Below are 19627 nucleotides of genomic sequence, written 5' to 3' on the forward strand. Positions count from 1 at the left end.
CCAAAACGTTACACTTCCCCATATTCAACTCTAGCTGCCAATTTTCCCCACTCCCTTAATCTGTCTGCATTCCTTTATAACTGCTTCCTCTCACGTGCTCATTTTATTGTGCCCCCTAACATTCTGCCCTCTGCAAACTTGGATATACAATTTCCTATTCCTTCGTGCAAGTCAGTGATAAATATTGTGGAAAGCTGAGGCCTCAGAAAAAATTCCAAGCGAGCACCAGTTCTCACTCTTGTATATTTTATATATCTCACAACAATGCAGGGATCACACTAGTTTCCAAGAGCGGAATTTTATGGCCCTGTTGCAGTGGGGGTGGGGCCATAAAATGCGGCGAGACATTCAAAAGTCCATTGACTTCGGTGGGACTGTAAAAATCCTGCTAGTGTACAATTCCACCCTAAATATGCAACAGGTTTATATACAAGAGTTTAAAAATATCCCTGCAACCACAAAACGTCTGCACTCCTGCTAACAGCTCAGCTTCTGTGGTGAAGTTTACTTTGCTCTGACTCCACACCCAGGCTTGGCCGATCAAGCATAGTGAGCATGAATCAGTTACCAGACTCGCATAATCAAGCGCAGAACATTTGAACACTGATTCACATTAGGTCAGCTGACCAAGAGCTTGGTTAAAGGGATAGGTTTTAAGAAGTGTCTTTAAAGCAGGATAAAGTGAAGGAGGGAGGGAATTCCAAAGCTTGGAGCCTAGAAAACTGAAGGCCTGACCTCTAATGGTGGAACAATTATCATTGGGAATACATACAAGGTCGGAATTAGAGGCGTGCAGATATCTGGGAGGGTTATGGGGCTGGAGGAGATTACGTTTCTAAAGGGGGGGGCGAGGCTATGGAGGGATTTCAAAACAAGGATGAGAATTTTAGAATCAAGGTTTTTCTTGAGCAGGAGTCAATGTGGGTCGGTTAAGAAAGGGGTAACAGGGGAACAGGACGCAGAACAATTGAACACCACAGTCACGTTCCACCAGTCAGAAATCTGGTGCAGAATTTTATGTTCCCTGGTTGGCGATTTTGTAGCTGGGGTGAGGGTGGGTGGTGATGGTGGTGATGGCCATAAAATCCTTCGGATGGCCTTCTAACCAGGCTCGCGCTGGTCCCCGACCTCTCTACAATTTTATGGTGGCTGCCGTCCCCCCTCCCCCACCTTGCCCTTGCCCCAATTGAAACCCTTCAGTGGCCAATTAATGACCTCTTAAGGGCCGTTTCCCACCTAGCCTCACTTTTCAGGCTGATGGGAGGAGTTCAGGGACAGTGGGGGGGGAAGCCAGAAAAGGGACCCTGCTCAGGGCTCAGGTGGGTGGGAGATTGGGGTGGGTGGTTGTGGGAGGGGGACCTCCGTCAACAGCCACCTTTCAACGTTAGGTCGCCCTCCCTCCCAAAAAGCCTGGCCCCTGTGAGTGCTCCCTTCTCCTTGGCCTCTAAACCAACAACCCCACCTTCCCCACCCCTGCAACCTGCCTTACCCTCCCCACCATCCTAAAAATCTTGGCCCTGGTTATTGGTAGACTAGTACCTAGTATCTAAGAGATAATATGGGCATGGAAGTTATTGAATTTGTGTAAAAACCTAACCATTTTTATCAGTGTCATTCAGAGGAGAGAACCTTTCATCCTCACTTGTTATTCCCCACATTATCTGGTTCTCCAGTGCCTGAATTCGCCTTGTGAACTGCTCAGTTTTTAAAAAAAAACCTTCCCTGAAAGAAGCTTCTCCGTATATTCCTGCTGCTGTGTTACATCCTGGCAAGAAATTTAAGAAATTTTCCCAAAATCCATACAGCAAGCTAGATCCTTAACGTCACAACAACCCAACTTGGGATTTGCCTATTTCTTTCACAGCCTCTGGAGAGACGTCAATAGAAACAGAGAAAACCTCGGCGAGTGTGGCAGCCTCCGTGGAGGGGGATAATGGGTGGGATTTTCTGGCCCCCTCCCCTCACTGGCGGGATCTCCCAGTCCCACCAAAGTCAATGTGTCTTTGGCTTGCTCGCCTCATCCATAAGATCATAAGACATAGGAGCAGAAATTAGGCCATTTGTCCCATCGAGTCTGCTCCGCCATTCAATCATGGCTGATAAGTTTTTCAACCCCATTCTCCCGCCTTCTCCCCATAGCCTTTGATCCCCTTACCAATCAAAAACCTATCTATCTTGGTCTTAAATACACTCAATGACCTGGACTCCACAGCCTTCTGTGGCAATGAATTCCATAGATTCACCACTCTCTGGCTAAAGAAGTTTCTCCTCATCTCTGTTCTAAAAGGTCTTCCCTTTACTCTGAGGCTGTGCCCTCGGGTCCTAGTCTCTCCTACTAATGGAAACATCTTCCCCACGTCCACTCTATCCATTGCGGCAGGACCCCCTTCCCCCGGGCCGGAAAACCCCAGCCAATGTTTCAAGTTGAGTGTGACTCTCCCTCGGAACTTCTGGAAAGACGTAGCACTCAACGGAGAGCTTGTTATGTATTCAGACACACACTTCAATATTCACACAGTCAACAGCTTTGAACCATTTCACTGACGTTATCATTAGCCTCAGCCTGGTGATAAAATCTGGGCATGTTTCCTGTGATTTCCCACTCGGAGCATTCCTGGCTTCGGTTGAATCACCTAAAGAAGGTGGGGAGATAAAACCCAGTCGCCTCCTCGAGAAATAGTGAGATGGATGTGGAGAGGCCCTTTGAGTTGAAGGAAGAGAATACAGTACAGTGAATACAGATGTGACAGAATGAATCAGACATCCTCTGCGCAATACAGAATCTTTTCTGATGTAATGCACATTGGTGATAGCGCCCCTCCTAGTGACTTGTGATCATACGTGTGCCAGCTGCAGCTCGGTCTTACCTCTGAATTGTAAGTTTCTAAATTCAAGTCCCACTCCAGGACTTGAGTACAACGATCAAAGCTGACACAACAGTGCAGTACCAAGGGAGTACTGCCTTGTTGGAGGTGCTGTCTTTCAGATGAGATGTTAACTAAGGCCCCCATCTCCCTGCTTGGGCGGATGTAAGCAATCCCATGGGACCATTTCAAAGTAGAGTAGGGGAGTTATCTTGATGTGCTGGTCAATATTTATCCCTCAATCAACATTGCACAAAAAGAAAACGGATTGTCACGTGGCTGTTTTGGGAGTTTACCATGTGCGTGGCTGAGTGATACCTTCATTGCAACAGTGACTACGCTTCATAAGTATTTCATCGGCTAACAGTTGCTTTGAGATGTCCAGTCACCCCGAAAAGTGCTATGTAAATGCCAGTCTTTCATTTTATATTGTGCCTTCCCTAACCTTAAGATGTTCTGAGACGCACTGCAGCAAATTAACTACTACCGAAATGTGTTCACTGTTGCAACGTAGAAATGCCTATTTGCACACAGCAAGCTCCCACAAACAGAAATGTGACGAGTGATGAGTTTTTTGGTGATTTGTATGATTAATATTGCCAAGACAAATGGGAGAACTCCCCTGCTCCTCTTTGAAATAGTGCTGCAGGATAGAGGGGAGATGGAGCCTCGCACTTACAGTTCATCCAAAACCTGGCAGCTTTCGACAGTGCAGCACTCCCTCAGTTAGCCTGGGTTTGTACTGTGGGCCATATCATTCCGTTTTGAAAAAAAATAATTCACAACACTTATTTCCATTGGGAAGTTGGTGATGAACCACCTTCTTGAACACAACTCAATGGCCGCTGGGCCATTTCAGAGGGCAACCACATTGCTGTGGGTCTGGAGTCACATATAAACCAGAAAGTCGACAGATTTGCCCCCCCTAAAGGATATGAGTTAACCAGATGGGTTTTTGCAAACAATTCAGTAGTTTCAAAGTCACCGTTGGTAAAACCAGATTTTATTCCAGATTTCTTCAATTAAAGGAATTTAAATACCCACAACTGACATGGTATTTTTTTCTTCATTTATTCGTTCTTGGGATGTGGGTTTCACTGGCTGGCATTTGTCACCCATCCCTAATTGCCCTTGAGAAGGTGGTGGTGAGCTGCCTTCTTGAACCGCTGCAGTCCATGTGGTGTAGGTACACCCACAGTGAAGTTAAGGAGGGAGTTCCAGGGTTCTGACTCCGCGATAGTGAAGGAACGGCGATAAAGTTCCAAGTCAGGATCGTGGGATTTGAACTCATTGTCTTCAACTCATTAGTTCAGGGCCTTTGGTTACTAGTTTAGTAACATAACCACTATGCTGCTGCAACCTATATTCCCTGGTCTCCATAATCCTATATGCTAACGTGTTACATGTTGTTCGAAGCTTATCACAAACAATCCCTTTGCTGCTTTGTTACAGTGGATTCCCATGGACACCGGAGTTTTGGCTGCTCTCGATCTGGGAGGGCTGGATTGATTTCCTTTTGGCTTGCAAATCAAAATTATCGTGGCAAAAGATCTAAAGGAAATTAAGTTTCATCTTCATTACTGATAGGCAAAAGAATGGAGAAAGCAAGAAAGAATTTTGCATTTATTTTGCATCTTATCACTGCTTCAGAAAGCACTCCACAGCTAACAGTTCACTTTTAGAAATGGAAGGTTTGAAACCCTGACCTGACTATTTTAATGTTGCTCCTAAGATAATGAAACAATCTGTTTCTCATGAAGTTGGTTGAGGGGTAAAACGTCGAGCAGGACGCCGGGGAGAACTCAGCCGAACATCTACAAGATAATGCTATGAGATCATTGCCTGAGTGGGCAGGCAGGACCTCAGTGCAATGCCTGATCTGAACAATATCCCTCAGAGCTGCCCTGGGAGCACTGGGCTTGAACCTGTGACCTACTAATTCAAAAAAAAGCCAGAGTGCTCTCCGCTGAGTCACAGCTAACATCTGAAGTAATTGTTGGTTTTGCTTCAGTGAGTTTTAGTAGTGGGTGGTTTCAGTCGTACTTAACACTGAGTGGCTAGTAAACAGAACCATGTTCAGAATACCAAGCGCAGGTTTAATACTCTGGGCCGGGGTTGAGAATGGAGCCGGGCAGGGGCCGAGAATGCGCGTACCAGCCGTGTGCCTGCTTCCTGACCCTGTCCCCAGCTTCTGCCGTTTTTGCCAAGCGGGGAGGGGGTTAGGGGCCCACGAGCTGAGCAGCCAGTTAGGCTCATTTAAGAGCTGTGAAGCACACTGACTGGGATTTTCCAGTTGGCCTCCAGTTTCCCAGCGCAATGAGGGGGAGGGCAGGAACGCGGTGGGGGGTGGGTGGAGGGGGGGGTGGGGGATGGTGCGGCGGCGGGTAGGGGTGATTTAACTACCCAGGGGTGGAAACCCAGTGGCAGGCCAAGAGGCCCAGTGCTCCAGGCAGGCGTACAGACCCTCCTTTGCCCGCTTGGGTGTGGGAGTAGTCACAAGCCTCCCTGTAGAGGAGGTCCAAGTCCACCCCCACCCCCCCACCCCCTTGCCCCAACTAACAGTGGTGCCCTGGCTCCTGAATCTTTTTTTATTACCAGCCTTAAAAAGTTTGGCCTCCCATGTTGAAGCACTCTCTCAGTTACTTTACCCTCGCAACTGCATCCTGCTGCTCCTCTGATTGGCCCATCAGCTGCCAATTGGATGGGAAACCCGTCCCTGTGAAAAATCAGGGGGCAACCACCCCCACCTCCCCCCAACCCCGTGACTGTTTCCTCCCGGGGAGCGGGTTCAGGACCCGAAAGCAGTTCCGGCTCCTATTTCCCTGCCCCAAAGGGAGAGAAATTCCAGCCCCAAATGTGGAGTGGTCTACTCCTGTCCCAATGGGACAGCTTACAAAAGGAGCCTCACCCAGCATGACTGCTGCACAGCTCAGGGTAGTAGGAAGGTGTCTGGAGCAGTTTAATGATCTGAATAATCACCGAATGGAATTTGGGTTCATTAGTGGGGTGGGGAGGTGGGGGGGGTAGGATAGGAACTCAAACTGACTGAGGTCAGTTTTCATTGGATCAGAGGCCTGAATAAGGTGGAGGGAAGCAAGTCATTTAACGCAGACTGTGGTTGGGCAGGGCAGCAGAGAAATCGGAAAAAAATCTGTGCACACGCACAGACTTCTCCACCCCAACTCCTCCACACACACCCCCCCCCCCCCCCCCCCTCCTCTGGAATTATGTGGAATAAATGTGCAATGGTCTCAAAAAAACCCAGTTAGCATCATATAGGAAAAATGTTACATAATGGGTTTGTACCTCACATGTGGAGGATAGGCACATACAATGGCGCTTAACGCGAGGAGCATGGAAAATGTTATTGGTGGGATGTAATGTTCAAAGCAGGAGAGTGTCAGTTGAAAGGTCAGTAATGGGTTTTGCAGGTTTCCTCAAGGGTTAGTGAGACAGTTACTTCAAATACTTATATACTTTCAAATACTTTCAAATACTTTTCAATACTTTTCAATACTTACACCTCCCTCAATGGAAGACGTTAGGCAAGGCTATGCGAATTATAACCACTCAGTGGAAGCAAGCATATTAATCGAGGTGGTCTCTCATGGTTTTTATATGGTAATTGGCTGGATATGTTCACAGAACCTTCATAGGCAAAAATACTGCGATCTTTTTCGAGGTGTGGGTTTCTCCTCGTATATCCTTGTCGCATTTTGATGCATCTGCTGGCATGCGCTGGTGAAACTGAAGCTGAATGTTGATAGACTTTCTGCTGAAATTGACGGGCAACAATCACCTATATTTTTATTACGTTTGCTGTGGTTAATTGGTGGTGAATGTTGGTGAAATTAATGAATGTTGATGGACTTTTTGGTGAAATTGGTGAATGTTGGTGAATTTTCTGGTGAAATTGGTTGAGGTGGATGGATTTTCTGATGAAATTGATGTATTTGTGTGTGTATTTCATCAGGTGTCTTTTGAGAAATTTGTAGAGTTGGTTGACTTATTGCCTTATTCGGGTAGTCTGAATATTCTGTAGAGCATTTACATTGTTGCTGATATGTTTGGTGTGTGTCTTAATGAATAAGAAAAAAGCTGAGGTTTTTGGTATATCTTTGTGGTTTGCTTGTGCTGTGCTAGACTGTCGATGGTTTTGGAGTATGGTTGCAGTCTTTATGCTTTGTTGCTGATGTGCTTTGACAGATCATAGCATGTTAGCTGCGTCACTTGATGGGATATTGTAATTTGGGTGGTTGCTGTTCTAGCTTTTTAAATTCATTTACAGGAAGTGGGCATCACTGGCTGGGCCAGCATTTATTGCCCATCCCTAATCGCCCTTGAGAAGGTGGTGGTGAGCTGCCTTCTTGAACCGCTGCAGTCCCTGTGGCATAGGTACACCCACGGTGCTGTTAGGGAGGGAGTTCCAGGATTTTGACCCTGCGCTGGGAGGTGGTGCTGTCATGGTATTGTCACTGGGCTGGTAATCCAGAGACCCAGATTGATGCGCTGGAGACCTAGGTTCGAATCCACCACAGCAAATAGTGGAATTTACATTCAATAAAAATCTGGAATTGAAAGTCTACTGATAACCATGAAACCATTGTCATCTGGTTCACTAATGTCTCTATAGGGAAGGAAATCTGTCGTCCTTACATGGTCTGGCCTACATGTGACTCCAGACCCACAGCAACGTGGTTGATTCTTAAATGGCCTCGCAAGCCACTCAGTTGTATCGAAACTGCTACGAAGCCAATAAAAATCTCGTGGCAGTGTTGATGGGTTTTGATTATGTTTCAGTGACTTTCTGATGTATTTTGTTGACAAGCCTGGATAGAGTCACAGACACTTGTGTTATGTTACTGGTCAGTTTTGTTGGGTTGCTGATGTTTCATCAGCTTGCTGTGTGGGTGGGGTAGATGATTGGTGCACTGTTATGATATGATTTAGTGGATTGTTGTGGTATTTTAAATGTTTGTGTATTTTTAAAGAATTGCTGGAACATATTGAGCCACAGAGTCTTTACCGAAAAGGAGGCCATTCAGTCTATCGAGTTCATGCTGGCTCTCTGTAGAACAACCCATTCAGTCCTACTCACTCACTCTTTTCCCATAGCCCTGCAAGTTTATTTCCCTCAAACACTCGACCAATTGGAAATTTGCTAAGATTGAGGACGGATTTGCTGTTGTTTTTTGGGTGGGTGTGTTTTTCCTAGGACACAAGGGAGAATTCCCGATCTGTTCTTCAAAGCAGCACCATGGAATCTTTTGTGTCCACCTGAGTGGACCTTGAACATCTCATCTAAAAGAAGACACTTTTGACAGTGCAGCACTCCCTCAGTACTGCACTACACACGAGCCTCTGGGGAGTGGGGCTTGAATCCACAACCTTCTGACTGAGGTGACCCAAGCCATTCTAGAAGATCACTTTTGGTACTGACTGACTGTACACAAGGTACACGCCGCTTGTACAAGGTCAGCAGTTGGAATGAATTCACTGAATCAGCTCGCACTGTTTCAACCAGCAACCTGTCCCAAAAGCAAAATACTGCAGATGCAGGAATTCTGAAATAAAAGCAAAAGAAAAAATGCTGGAAATACTCAGCTGGTCAGGCAGTGTCTGTGGAGAGAGAGAAACAGAGTTAACGCTTCAGGTTGAGATGACTTTCATCAGTCTGAAAAAAAAGTGAACATCCTAACTTTGAACTTACTTCTGTTCTCGCCTAAACAAGTGAATCTCATCTGTCCAGTTGAATCCAGCTGATCCACAAAACACTTGATGACTTAAAAACCTTAGTCATATCACCCTGTTGTCTACATTTGCCTTGACTACCAAGACCCAATTTGTTGAGCCTCTCTGTGTAACCAAAGTACTTTAAACTGAAGTATTCTGATGTTTGGATGGACCCCCTTTTCTGTTTGACTATGAATGAGACAAGTGCGCATGTTCTGCCATCTATAATTGCAGGGCTTGCACAATGAAATTACTAAGGGAGGGGTGGATGGAGGTCACATAGCTCCAGTCTCTTCTTCTAATGGGGAATGCCCTCCGGAGGCTTAAATTCCTCACTTGTGCTGTCACTGGAGTGGAACTGAATGCTGGAGGGTTCCAGCTCAAAACCCACCAGGCAGCAGTTTCAAAGCAGAATGAACTATTTAACATAAGAGTGGTGAAAGGGCGTTAATAAAAGTCCAGATCTCCTCCTTTCAGGATTGCTGCCAATTCAAAGAATGAGTCAGGAATCCCAGTACACGAGATTTCCACTTTTCATGAAACATATTTCAGCAAGATGTTTAAGGTAACCTTGACTTGTTTTGATGACGCAATTATTGGACGGGCAGTTACCTTGCTAACACATAATAGATGGACCATCCTAGGAATGCGGTTGGCAACCCAATTTTATACTTGACATGTACAGATAAGGAAGCTTCCTCGCATTCATTCCTGGCACATGGTGTAGAGCTAATTTCAGCCAGGTTCAGTGGCAGTAGTGCAGATCAACCTTGATCTAATTAAACGGCAGAGCAGGTTCAAAGAACCAAATTTTTTTTACTTGTTCACGGGATGTAAGACTCGCTGGTAAGGCAAGCATTTATTACCATCCCATCTGCCCTTGAGAAGGTGGTGGTTTCCCGATGCCTTGAACAGCTGCAGTCCATGTGGTGTAGGTACACCCACCGTGACTTTTCTGTAGCGGTTCGGTACAACTGAGTGGCGATTAAGAGCCAAGCATGTTGTTGTGGGCGTGGAGTTACATGAAGGCCAGACCGGGTGGGGATAGCAGTTTTCCTTCACTGTGACAATCTGATAATTATATGTTCATCGATATTGATGTTAGCTCTTCATTCCAGATGTTTTGTACTTAATTAACGAGAATTTTAATTCTCCGGCTGGCATGAAGGGATTTGAACTCATTAGTAGAGTTACAACCACGATACTACCATAACCCTAATTGGCCTATTCCTATTTCTACCGTTCTAGGTTTCTAAAGTGACTTCAATAAATCTTTGGGCTATCCTGAGGAAGCAACATTACCTAAAGGCTCTACTGGTTCATCAATGTGTTTCAGGAAAGGATATTCCCAGCACTATCCAAGCTGGCCTCCTGTGACTGAAGTCTATGCCATGTATATGAAGGAATTATGTCAGCCACAGGGCAGCTTGGGATGGGGGAAAGATGTGGATTGGTCAGTTTTGTTTATTGCTGAGAATTAATAGGGGAGGCAGTGGCGTTGTGAAATTGTCACTGGACTAATATTTCAGAGTAGTCCCAAGGTAATGACCTGGGTTCAAATCCCACCACAGCAGATGGTGAAATTTGAATTCAATAAAAATCTGGATTAAAAGTCTGAAGATGACCAAGAAACCTGTACCGATTGTCATGAAAACCCATCTGGTTCACTAATGCCCTTTAGGGAAGGAAATCTGCTGTCCTCACCTGGTCTGGCCTACATGTGACTCCAGACCCGCAGCAATGTGATTGGCTTTTAAATGCCCTCTGAACGAGAAGTAATTAGGGATGGGCTAACCAGTGACACCCATGGTCCATGAATGAATTTAAAAAAAAAAAGAAACTGGAGTTGAAATTTTCTTGGAGCTGTCCCCCAATCCGTGCCTGGAAGTGCGGTCGCAATCCTGTTTTCCGGCCAAGTTATGGAAGAGGAGTGGGAGCACTCCGATGGTATTTCCAGCCTGAAAGTGCCTTGCTGGGACAAGCTGTGTAATTATGTGTAAAATAAACAGTGGGGAATATTTTGCTGATTTGGAACACAGATTGTGTAAAGGCGACAGCCCTTCTTGAACGGGAGCCAATCATTTCTCTGAAGACTTACCCTTGTTTCTCTGCACCCTCGGGCCTGTTTGTTTCCTGCAGGATGTCCCAGAAAGCCAGTGAGTGGTGCTTCTACCGAGGCTGGAGATTCTGGAATTTTCTCTGCCATTTGGCTGTTTTCGCAACCTGTCTAGATCCCACAGGTAAGCAAATCTCCTTCTTAGCAAGTGGGAGGAAATCATCATTTCAGTTTTGATTGTTTCACAGTTGATGAGACGTTTCTGGCTCATTTTAAAACGATGACTTCTTTTTAAGTAAAACATTGTCTTTTTTTTATTTTGAATGTTTTGAATCGAGTAATCCAGAAACCGCTGCTGACCATATTAGTGGGTGAATTCGTAAAGCGTTTCCATGACATTCCACAGTGATTGCTACATTGGGATGTCTGCTTTAAGTGAACAGACCTCCTGTATTTTTGTCCACAGGGAGTCAAGACAAGTGGAATCTTCAGGTTAAGCAGGGTTAGAGGCGGAGGGAGGGGGATAATTGGATTAAGGGCCTGCAGATATCATTCAATTTCACCATCGAACCATGCGCTTTATGCTTTTTTTTTAAAATATATTTCCAAGATAAACTCCTGCGTCAAGATTTGCAAAGAGATACTGGAAATAAGGCATGTAGAGAATGTAGTGGATGTAGAGAAAATGTTTCCACTTGTAGGGGTGACCACAACTAGTGTCCATGAATACAAGATAGTCACCAAGAGTGCAAATAGGGAATTAAAAGAAGCTTCTTTAACCAGAGAGTGGTGAGAACGTGGAACTCGCTGCACCAAGGAGTGGTTGAGATGAATAGTATAGATACATTTAAGGGGGGGCTAGATAAGCACGTGAGTGGAAAAACAATAGAGCTTTATGCTAATAGGGTGAGATGTAGAAGGGTTGGGGGAGTCTCTGAGCATAAACACTGGCATAGACCAGTTGAACTAAATAGTCTGTTAATGAACACTGACAGTACAAAACAAAAACAGAATTACCTGGAAAAACTCAGCAGGTCTGGCAGCATCGGCGGAGAAGAAAAGAGTTGACGTTTCGAGTCCTCACGACCCTTCGACAGAACAAACTTGCCAGGCTGTAATTTTACCTTTCCAGCTGTGGTGGTGCTGCGATGGGAAGCAATTGCAACTTACCAATTTGCATCTTGCAAATATGGGCATAGGAACTTAGAAGGGAAAAAGTTGACAGAAAGTGAGTGCAGATAATCTCTAACTTATAAATAAACTTACAGTTAATCAGCAAGTTGTACAGCAATTTGAGAAAGATGGAAGTAGAGCTGAATGGAGAGAAGGGGTTTCCCAACTACGCAGGCTGAGGAGTTGGGTTAGGCAAAGCTGAAGACCTCCACAGTGCCACCAACTCCTGGAGGAGTATAATTACAGTGTGACAAGTTTACATAGCCAATTTCCATTTGACATGTGGATGCAGGATGTAGGAATTTACAATGTGGAATGTTGGTATAAAAATGTGAGTGAAATGTAACCACAGGAAGGCTGTGAAGACATCTGTGTTTTAATAAATTATAGATGGGTTAAGATCTATATAAAATAATAAACAAAACAGTATCAAAACACTTAATAGGCACTGATATTGACAGCAGCAGGTTTTAAATTAATGTCTTCATTGAAATGGTCATTTCTTTTATTGTGTACAGTATGCTATGATTTTCTCTTAATCTAATTTCTAATTTGTTCCATTCCACTTGTCCTTCTTCTGTGCTACCAGTTTATTCCATTCCCTTTCTCTTGCCAAGCTTGCTTTCATTAATGGAACTAAACCCTGCATAAGGAACTAACATATGTGCATGATTTAAACCACTTGAGCACTCTGAAAGGCAAGCCTGGTTTCTTGTATTCTGAATCACTCCCTGATCCTAACAAGTCATGACAAGTGTGTCTTGGCCCTATATTCCTCTCACGTCTCTTCTGATTGAAAGCTTCAGGGCAGTGGGCAGTTGGCACCATCTGGTGTGGCATCAGTTCATACAGAACAGGAAGGTATTGTGAGCAACTGCCACTCTGGGCTTGGGTGCTTGTTCTCCTGTAGAACCATTCATAGCGGGTGCTAGAATTGGTCTGTCCGCTTCTGAGTTTGGAAAGTGCGCAGGCCGTGCCATCCTGGGTCAAGAGCTGTAAATGGCTCCTGCTGAGAAATAGCCCGCTCCAAGTTACTGCTTTTGTCTCACGTGGGAAAGAGAGCTGTAGGGCGGAGGGCTGTGGCTCACATGAGACCAACCTCAACACAAGACCACATCTTCGGTAGAGGATGGGAGAAAGCGGTAGGCATTTGAGTAACAAGCAGCTGCTTTGTGCAGTGTCTTGAAAGGCATCGTAAACAAAATATCATCAACAAAGTAATAATTATTGTTTTAGAGAGTGATAACATGGGGCGTATTGACAAATGCCACCAGCATTGGTGGTGTACTGTAACAACAACTTGCACTTGTATAGCTTCTTTAGTTTAGTGAAACATCTCGAAGCATTTCCCAGGAGTGCAATCAGATCCAAAATTGATGCCAAACCATAAAAAGGAGATATCAGGAGCCGTGAGCAAGAGCTTAAGCAGGGTTTTGAAGGACAGGAGAGATGCAGAGAGATTTAGGAGGGAATTCGTGAGCCTAGAACCTAGATACTGAAGACATGGCTGCTATTGTTGGAGCGATTAAAATTGGGGATACTCAAAAAACCAGATTTGGAGGAGCACAGAGACCTCAGAGAGCTGGGGGTCTGGAGGAGATTTCAGAGATAAGGATAGGCGAGAGCATGGAGTGATTTGAAAACAAGGATGAAAATTTTCAAATTGAGGCGTTGTTTAATCAGGAGCCAATATAGATCATTGAGGGGTGATGGACAAATTGAACTTGACAGGAGAGATTTGGAAGATGTGAGGTCAACCAGGAATGTGTTGGAACAGTCAAGTCTAGAGGTAACAAAGGCATGAATGAGCATGGATTTTAGTGGGCAAAGGCGTTAACTCACTACAATGTACGGGTTAAAATAGTGAGCAGGCGAACGTCTCGTGAATGAATGAAGGGCTATGTTGTAAGATTTATGACTAAGCATCGCACACCCAGTACACTGAAAAATTGTGTCCTTGCAAAATTTACCCTTAAGTGTTTTCTCACAATTATCTTTAGGCTTCGGAGAGGGTCCTGGTTGTCCAGCGTCTCATGATGAATTAGGCTCACTAGAGTGGACATTGGGGTTGACGATAGGCTTCTGCTGTGCTGAGGCCATAGTCAACTAGCCTGTCAGCATTTATGTTTGCATATGAAGAAACAGCCTCATTGGTTGAGATTTTATTTACATCAAAATGAAGGATGGAGTCTGACTATCAAAACCACTTTACAGAGCTAAATGTAAATGTCAAAAAAGGAGCTGGATAAATATTGGGTTAGGGACTGGAATGAGGGTTATAGGGATAGATGCAGGGCTCAAATGATCAAATATTTCATGGGATTTCATACTTCCTGTATTCCAAGGACCAGAAGTAAAGAGGATGTTTGTTAAGTGGAGTAAGGCAGCACTGAATAATTGTAGTGGTGGGAAGTATTTGGAAGTTTTGTTTGATTATCTGCAATGAATAGTTAAACACAGTTTACAGCCATGAGATTAAATGGTTTGGCTACAATCCATGACATGGTGGTAAATGGTCTATGAAGGAGGAAGATTTAAAAGCCAAATGCCCTATTTCTGTTTGACATTACTTTCATGATGCTAGGAACTGTTGAATGTTGCTGACATGATGCGGAGGCTGTGGAAATGGGGAATATCAGTGATGGTGGTTAGAATGGATGTTCCTCATTGACAGAGGGAAACTTGCAGATAGCTCTGATAGCATGAGTACGTGATAATTTTGATAAAATATATTATTGGGGCTGAAAATGTAAAGATTACCTGGAATACTGACTTTGTTACAATTCTGAATGGAATTGTGGATCGTCAATTAAGGTTCTCCTGTTGTGTTAGAAATGAAGATGATGCTAATAGTGTTAATTCCATGGATATTATTGGCACCACTCATCATGCTGGGCAGTAGCAACACTGTGGAAGTTATGATCATGTTAGGTAGAAATGATAATATGTGTAACTGAGGATGTTGTGCATTTTTGATCTCATTGTATGAAGTAGGTGGTGATGCATATTGATAATATTGGATATTAATGACATAGAGTTTGATAAGGTTGAATACTGCAGATAACCTTGGGCATTGTTTACAGTTATGTGTTAGGAGTAGTGTTTTATATATCTGACAATGCTATGTACTGTTGATAATCTTTTAAATCTTTTAAATCTATGTACTGTTGATAATGGAGGCAGTTTTCCGTATTGTTGACGATGATGGCCATTGTTAATTGTGATTGCGAATTATGCTTTGTGCTCTGCATTGTTGACTGTGTTATGTATAATTAATAGTGTTACAAATTGCTGCTAGTAGATAGTGTTACATATAATTGGCAGCATTGTCTATCATTCATAGTATTATGTATATTTCACACTGTTATATAATGAGGAAATTGTAATTTATAACATGATACTATGAATTACTATTAGCTATTGCTAATTGTGTTATGTATTGTTGATAGCATTGAGTGTAATTCATAGTATTATGCTTAATTCATTCTTGGGATGTGGGCAATACTAACAGGGGCCATACCTAGTTGCTTTGGGAAGATGGCAGTTTGCCTTCTTTTTGATCTATTACAGTTCTGAAGGTAATAGTGCTCCTAAGAGGGTATTAGGCAATAAATTCCCAGACCCATCAATGACAGACATGTCCAGAATGGCATGTCACTTGAAATTGATGGTGTACCGAAACCAATAACACTGTGGCACTTGTCCTAGTTAGAGGTAGAGGAGGTGAAGGGGTTGTTGGGTGGTGGTGTGCTTGAACAGTAGCATGCCTGCAGTGTTATGTATTATTATTTGTGTTTGGCACTGCTGATGTTGTTATATATTGATGTTATTGATCAGTATAGTTCATAGCTCTTTAGTATTATTGATTGTGCTTGGTGCTATGTAGTGTACAGTCTTATGCATTGCTGATCTGAGTGTTGTTGATTGTGCTTGTCTGCACTTGAATGTCGAAACAACAACTTGCATTTATATAGCACCTTTAATGTAGCAAAATATATCCTGTGGCACTTTACAGGAGTGTTATTAGACAAAATTGGACATCGAGCCAAAGAAAGACGGGTGGCTAAAAGCTTGTTTAAAGAGGTAGGTTTTAAAGATGACAGGAAAGATGTGCCTAAGAGTAAAGAATGGGCAATAGAAGTGATTGGGCTCAGTTTTAGACAAGACATTGTAATGCTTTGTGTTTTGTAATAACCATTGACTGTTGCAAGCATGTAAAAATAGTTACCAAAACCCACAAACAACTCTACATGTCTATGCATCACCCGAATGACACGTGCAGTCCTGACTATCTCTGTGTTTGCTGCTTCTCTTGCCTTGCTGGTGCTAACAACTGCAACCTCTTCTCATCTCGATGTCTTCACAGCATTGACACACTGTTTCTGCTACAGTTCTGGACCCATTATCCCTATTCAGGCAGTGCATTTGTTCCTGGCTCTTAAATAGATTAAACCCCAATGAGTACGTTTGGGCTGAGTGGTACTTGAAGTGCACGGAACAGGAAGATGCTAGAATCTGTTGGCGGATTGGGCTTAGGCTAAGTAACGGACAAGTTCATATTGTACTCCCACTCTAGTCTATAAGCTAGTGGCACTTGCTGGAAGGTGCTCCAATAAAGGTGTGGAATGAGGAATGCTTCACCATAGGACAGTCTAAGCCAAGGGCACCTTATTGCAAAAGGGTGATTGGGGCCTCCATTGAGAGGCTCCAGCCCTATCTGGCACCCCCTTCCCCAGCACCAGGGAGCTCCTGCAAACAAGTGCTCCATCAAACCCGCTCTCATGCAGCAAACCTATTGGATTCCAGTTTCCCAACTTTTAAACATATTGTCAGAATTGGAGGAGTGAGTGCAGGTATCCCACAGGATTGCAGGATTGGAGGAGATTACAGAGATAGGGAGGGGTGAGGCCCTGGAGGGATTTGAATACAAGGATGAGAATTTTAAAATCAAAGCATTGCCATACCAGGAGCCAATGTAGGACAGTGAGTGCAGGGGTGATGGGCGAATGGGACTTTGCGATAGGTGAAATGAAATAGTTGGATGATTCAAGGTAATGAGGAGTCAGGTGAGGGCAAACTCCCTCTACCCTCTGCACATAACAAAATCATACAGTACTATGACTGTAAAGGATGGGGGTGGCAGTCTGTTTACACCCAGCACATGTAAGGAATTTCCCTCCCTAGTAAGGACACAATTGGTTTCAGCTTTGATAAGAGTTGATAAGGTGGGTAGAGACAAACCATTTCCTCCGATGGGACATTCCAGAACAAAGGGGCATAACCTTAGAATAGAGCCATGATGTTAGGAAGCACTTGTTGACACACAGGCTATTGGAGATCTAGTACTCAATCCCCCCAAAAAGTAATTAATGCTGGAGGTCAGTTGCAAATTTCAAAACTGAGCTAGATCGGCTTTGTTGGTTAAGGGATGAAGGGTTATGCAACCGAGGTGGATAGATGGAGTATGGATGCAGATTGGCCAAGATGTAACCGAATGGTGGAACAGACTCAAGGGGCTGAATGGCCTCCTCCTGCTCCCATGTCCCTATGATACTGTCCGTGGTAAGTGACCTGCTTTCGATCACTGTCCAGTCAATCGCGTGGAGTTTATTGAGTCGGTTTGAGTGGTGGACGATTGCACACAATAGCCCAGCATCAGCTGACACTTTCAGGCAGGGAATTGTGAGCGTTATAGGGTTTGGGGTGTCTGAGGTGAAGCCCTGTAGTGAGCCCAGAGGGTCCAGACTGTAGCTGGTGACATTCCAGTGCTGTGCTCTTGTGAATTGGTGTCAAGCGACTGACTGCATGCCTGGAACTACATCTTGGCAGCCTCCCCTATCCTGACCTTTCTGGGACTCTGTCCAATATGTGTCAATGTGAGTTTTCTGAGGTCAAATTGACAATTATAATTGTGTTCCATTTTCTTTTCCTTTTGTTGGGGTACAGCAGTGTTGGGCTGCTCAGAATGCACAGAAACTCTAACCGATCCCTCTGGACAGTTCACATCCCCTTGCTTCCCCAGAGAGTATGTTTCTAATTTAAATTGTCTCTGGACCATCCAAGCCCCTTCTGGATTTATCATACAGTTGACCTTTCACGAGTTCGAGTTAGAGGAAGCCCAAAGATGTCTGTACGACGTTGTTTCAATAAACACTGGGGCCGAGTTCATAGAATTTTGTGGTGTCACAGCTAAGGGCCTCACGTTGAACTCGACGGGGAGTAAAATGATTGTCACGTTCAAGACTGACTTTAGCATCCAAAAGAAGGGCTTCAGAGCCACCTACATACAAGGTATGTGATAAAGGAAATGGCATAAAACTACATGAGTATGTGGCTTTCAGAATTGTTTACTAAGACTAATGATGTATTTCGAAGAAAGAGACACTTGCATTTATATAGTGCCTTTCATGACCTCAGGTCATTTGCTTTACAGACAATGCAGAACTTTTGATGCATAGTTAATGTTGTAATATAGGAAACCTGGTAGCCAATTTGTGCACAGCAAGCTCCCACAAATTGCACTGTGATGATGACAGAAAATCTGTTTTATTGCATTCTGTAACTGACTCCCAGATATCCATTATTCTGTATATGAACCACCTGAACCCCTCGATTACATTCCAATCTGTAACACCTGCCAAGATGTCAATTATTCTCTATATAAACCATCTGAACCCTTCAATTAGATTCCAGCCTGTAATCTCCTCCTAGGTATCCATTGATCTGATTATTGAGGTACTTAATCAATGATGATTTTTACCTAATTCCTCAATCAAGCGTTTCTTAAACCGGTTTGCATTTTGTTGCCAGCTGTTTGGTTTGAAAAGCATTCTGCACACGCACATCAGTACGGGTGTGTGGTTTCAGCAAGCTGAAATAAAACAATGGCACATCTGGCCCTTCAATGTACCAGCCACAAAGCAAATAGCTGGATGGACCAGTGTAACATCTGGGGCAGGCCCGACCCAATCTCCGGCGGGCAGGGAGCAGATCCACGCCGGAGAAGTGGGCCCCGCCAATTAAGGCCCACCCAGCGTGACATCCGGTGGGAAGCGCTATGTGCTCCCTGGGTGGGGGGGATTACCCAAAGGCCAGAGCGCGCTCTTTCATGCATGTGCACAATAGAGCGCACATCTCCCTGAGGCTAAGTGCAGCCTCAGGGAGATCGCTTCCACTTTGAAAAATATTAAAAATAGAGAAAAAAAAATTCCCTAACATGTCCCCATCGGGTGACAATGTCACATGAGATGGGACATGTTCATAATTTACAGAATAACTTTATTACAATTTTTAAAACCCTGCATTAAACCTCATCCCGCCACTGGATGAGGTTTCATGTTTTTTCTAGTTCCCGCTGGGGTTCCTGGCCAACCCACCAGCCTTAAGATCCTTTAAAGGGCAGATCCTTTAATTGTTTCGATGATCCTGTCAATGGCCTCAATTGGCCATTGACAGGTCGGCGGGCGAGCAGCTGATATTGCTGCGCCCCCGCTTTCCTGAAATTTTAAATGGGGCGGGATGAGTTTGGGGATTCCCCCTGACATCACCCTGCATCGGCAAGCGGGCCCCACCCCCTGCTTGCCGATGGCAAAATTCTGCCCCTGACCTTGGACAACACTGAACTGAAGGTAAACTGTATATCTGGGCCCTACAGCATCAGCTCAAAATAACACTTAACTGCTTCGAAATAAACACTGACATCGACATAGAATTTGATATGGACCAAGCTATACATTCTCATTGCAGTGTTTCAGTGGAAGAGGAGTGCGGTAGTATAGTGCTCATGTTATTGGACTGATAA

General features: G+C 44.3%; 1 protein-coding gene across 15 annotated transcripts in view; it reads left to right on the forward strand.

Moving 5' to 3' along the window:
• The window catches only part of adgrg6 (adhesion G protein-coupled receptor G6), a 277537-nt gene that overhangs the window by 12502 nt on the left and 245408 nt on the right, over nucleotides 1-19627 (forward strand). For all 15 annotated transcript variants that reach the window (XM_041180994.1, XM_041180979.1, XM_041181012.1 and 12 more), the window contains 2 exons: nucleotides 10737-10837; nucleotides 17773-18117. In XM_041180994.1, coding sequence (XP_041036928.1) covers nucleotides 10738-10837; nucleotides 17773-18117 — 445 coding nt within the window. In that variant the 5' untranslated portion in view covers nucleotide 10737. The remainder of the gene's footprint in view (nucleotides 1-10736; nucleotides 10838-17772; nucleotides 18118-19627) is intronic.

This window comes from Carcharodon carcharias, chromosome 2 (assembly GCF_017639515.1).
Source record: "Carcharodon carcharias isolate sCarCar2 chromosome 2, sCarCar2.pri, whole genome shotgun sequence".
Classification (NCBI taxonomy): Eukaryota; Metazoa; Chordata; class Chondrichthyes; order Lamniformes; family Lamnidae; genus Carcharodon; species Carcharodon carcharias.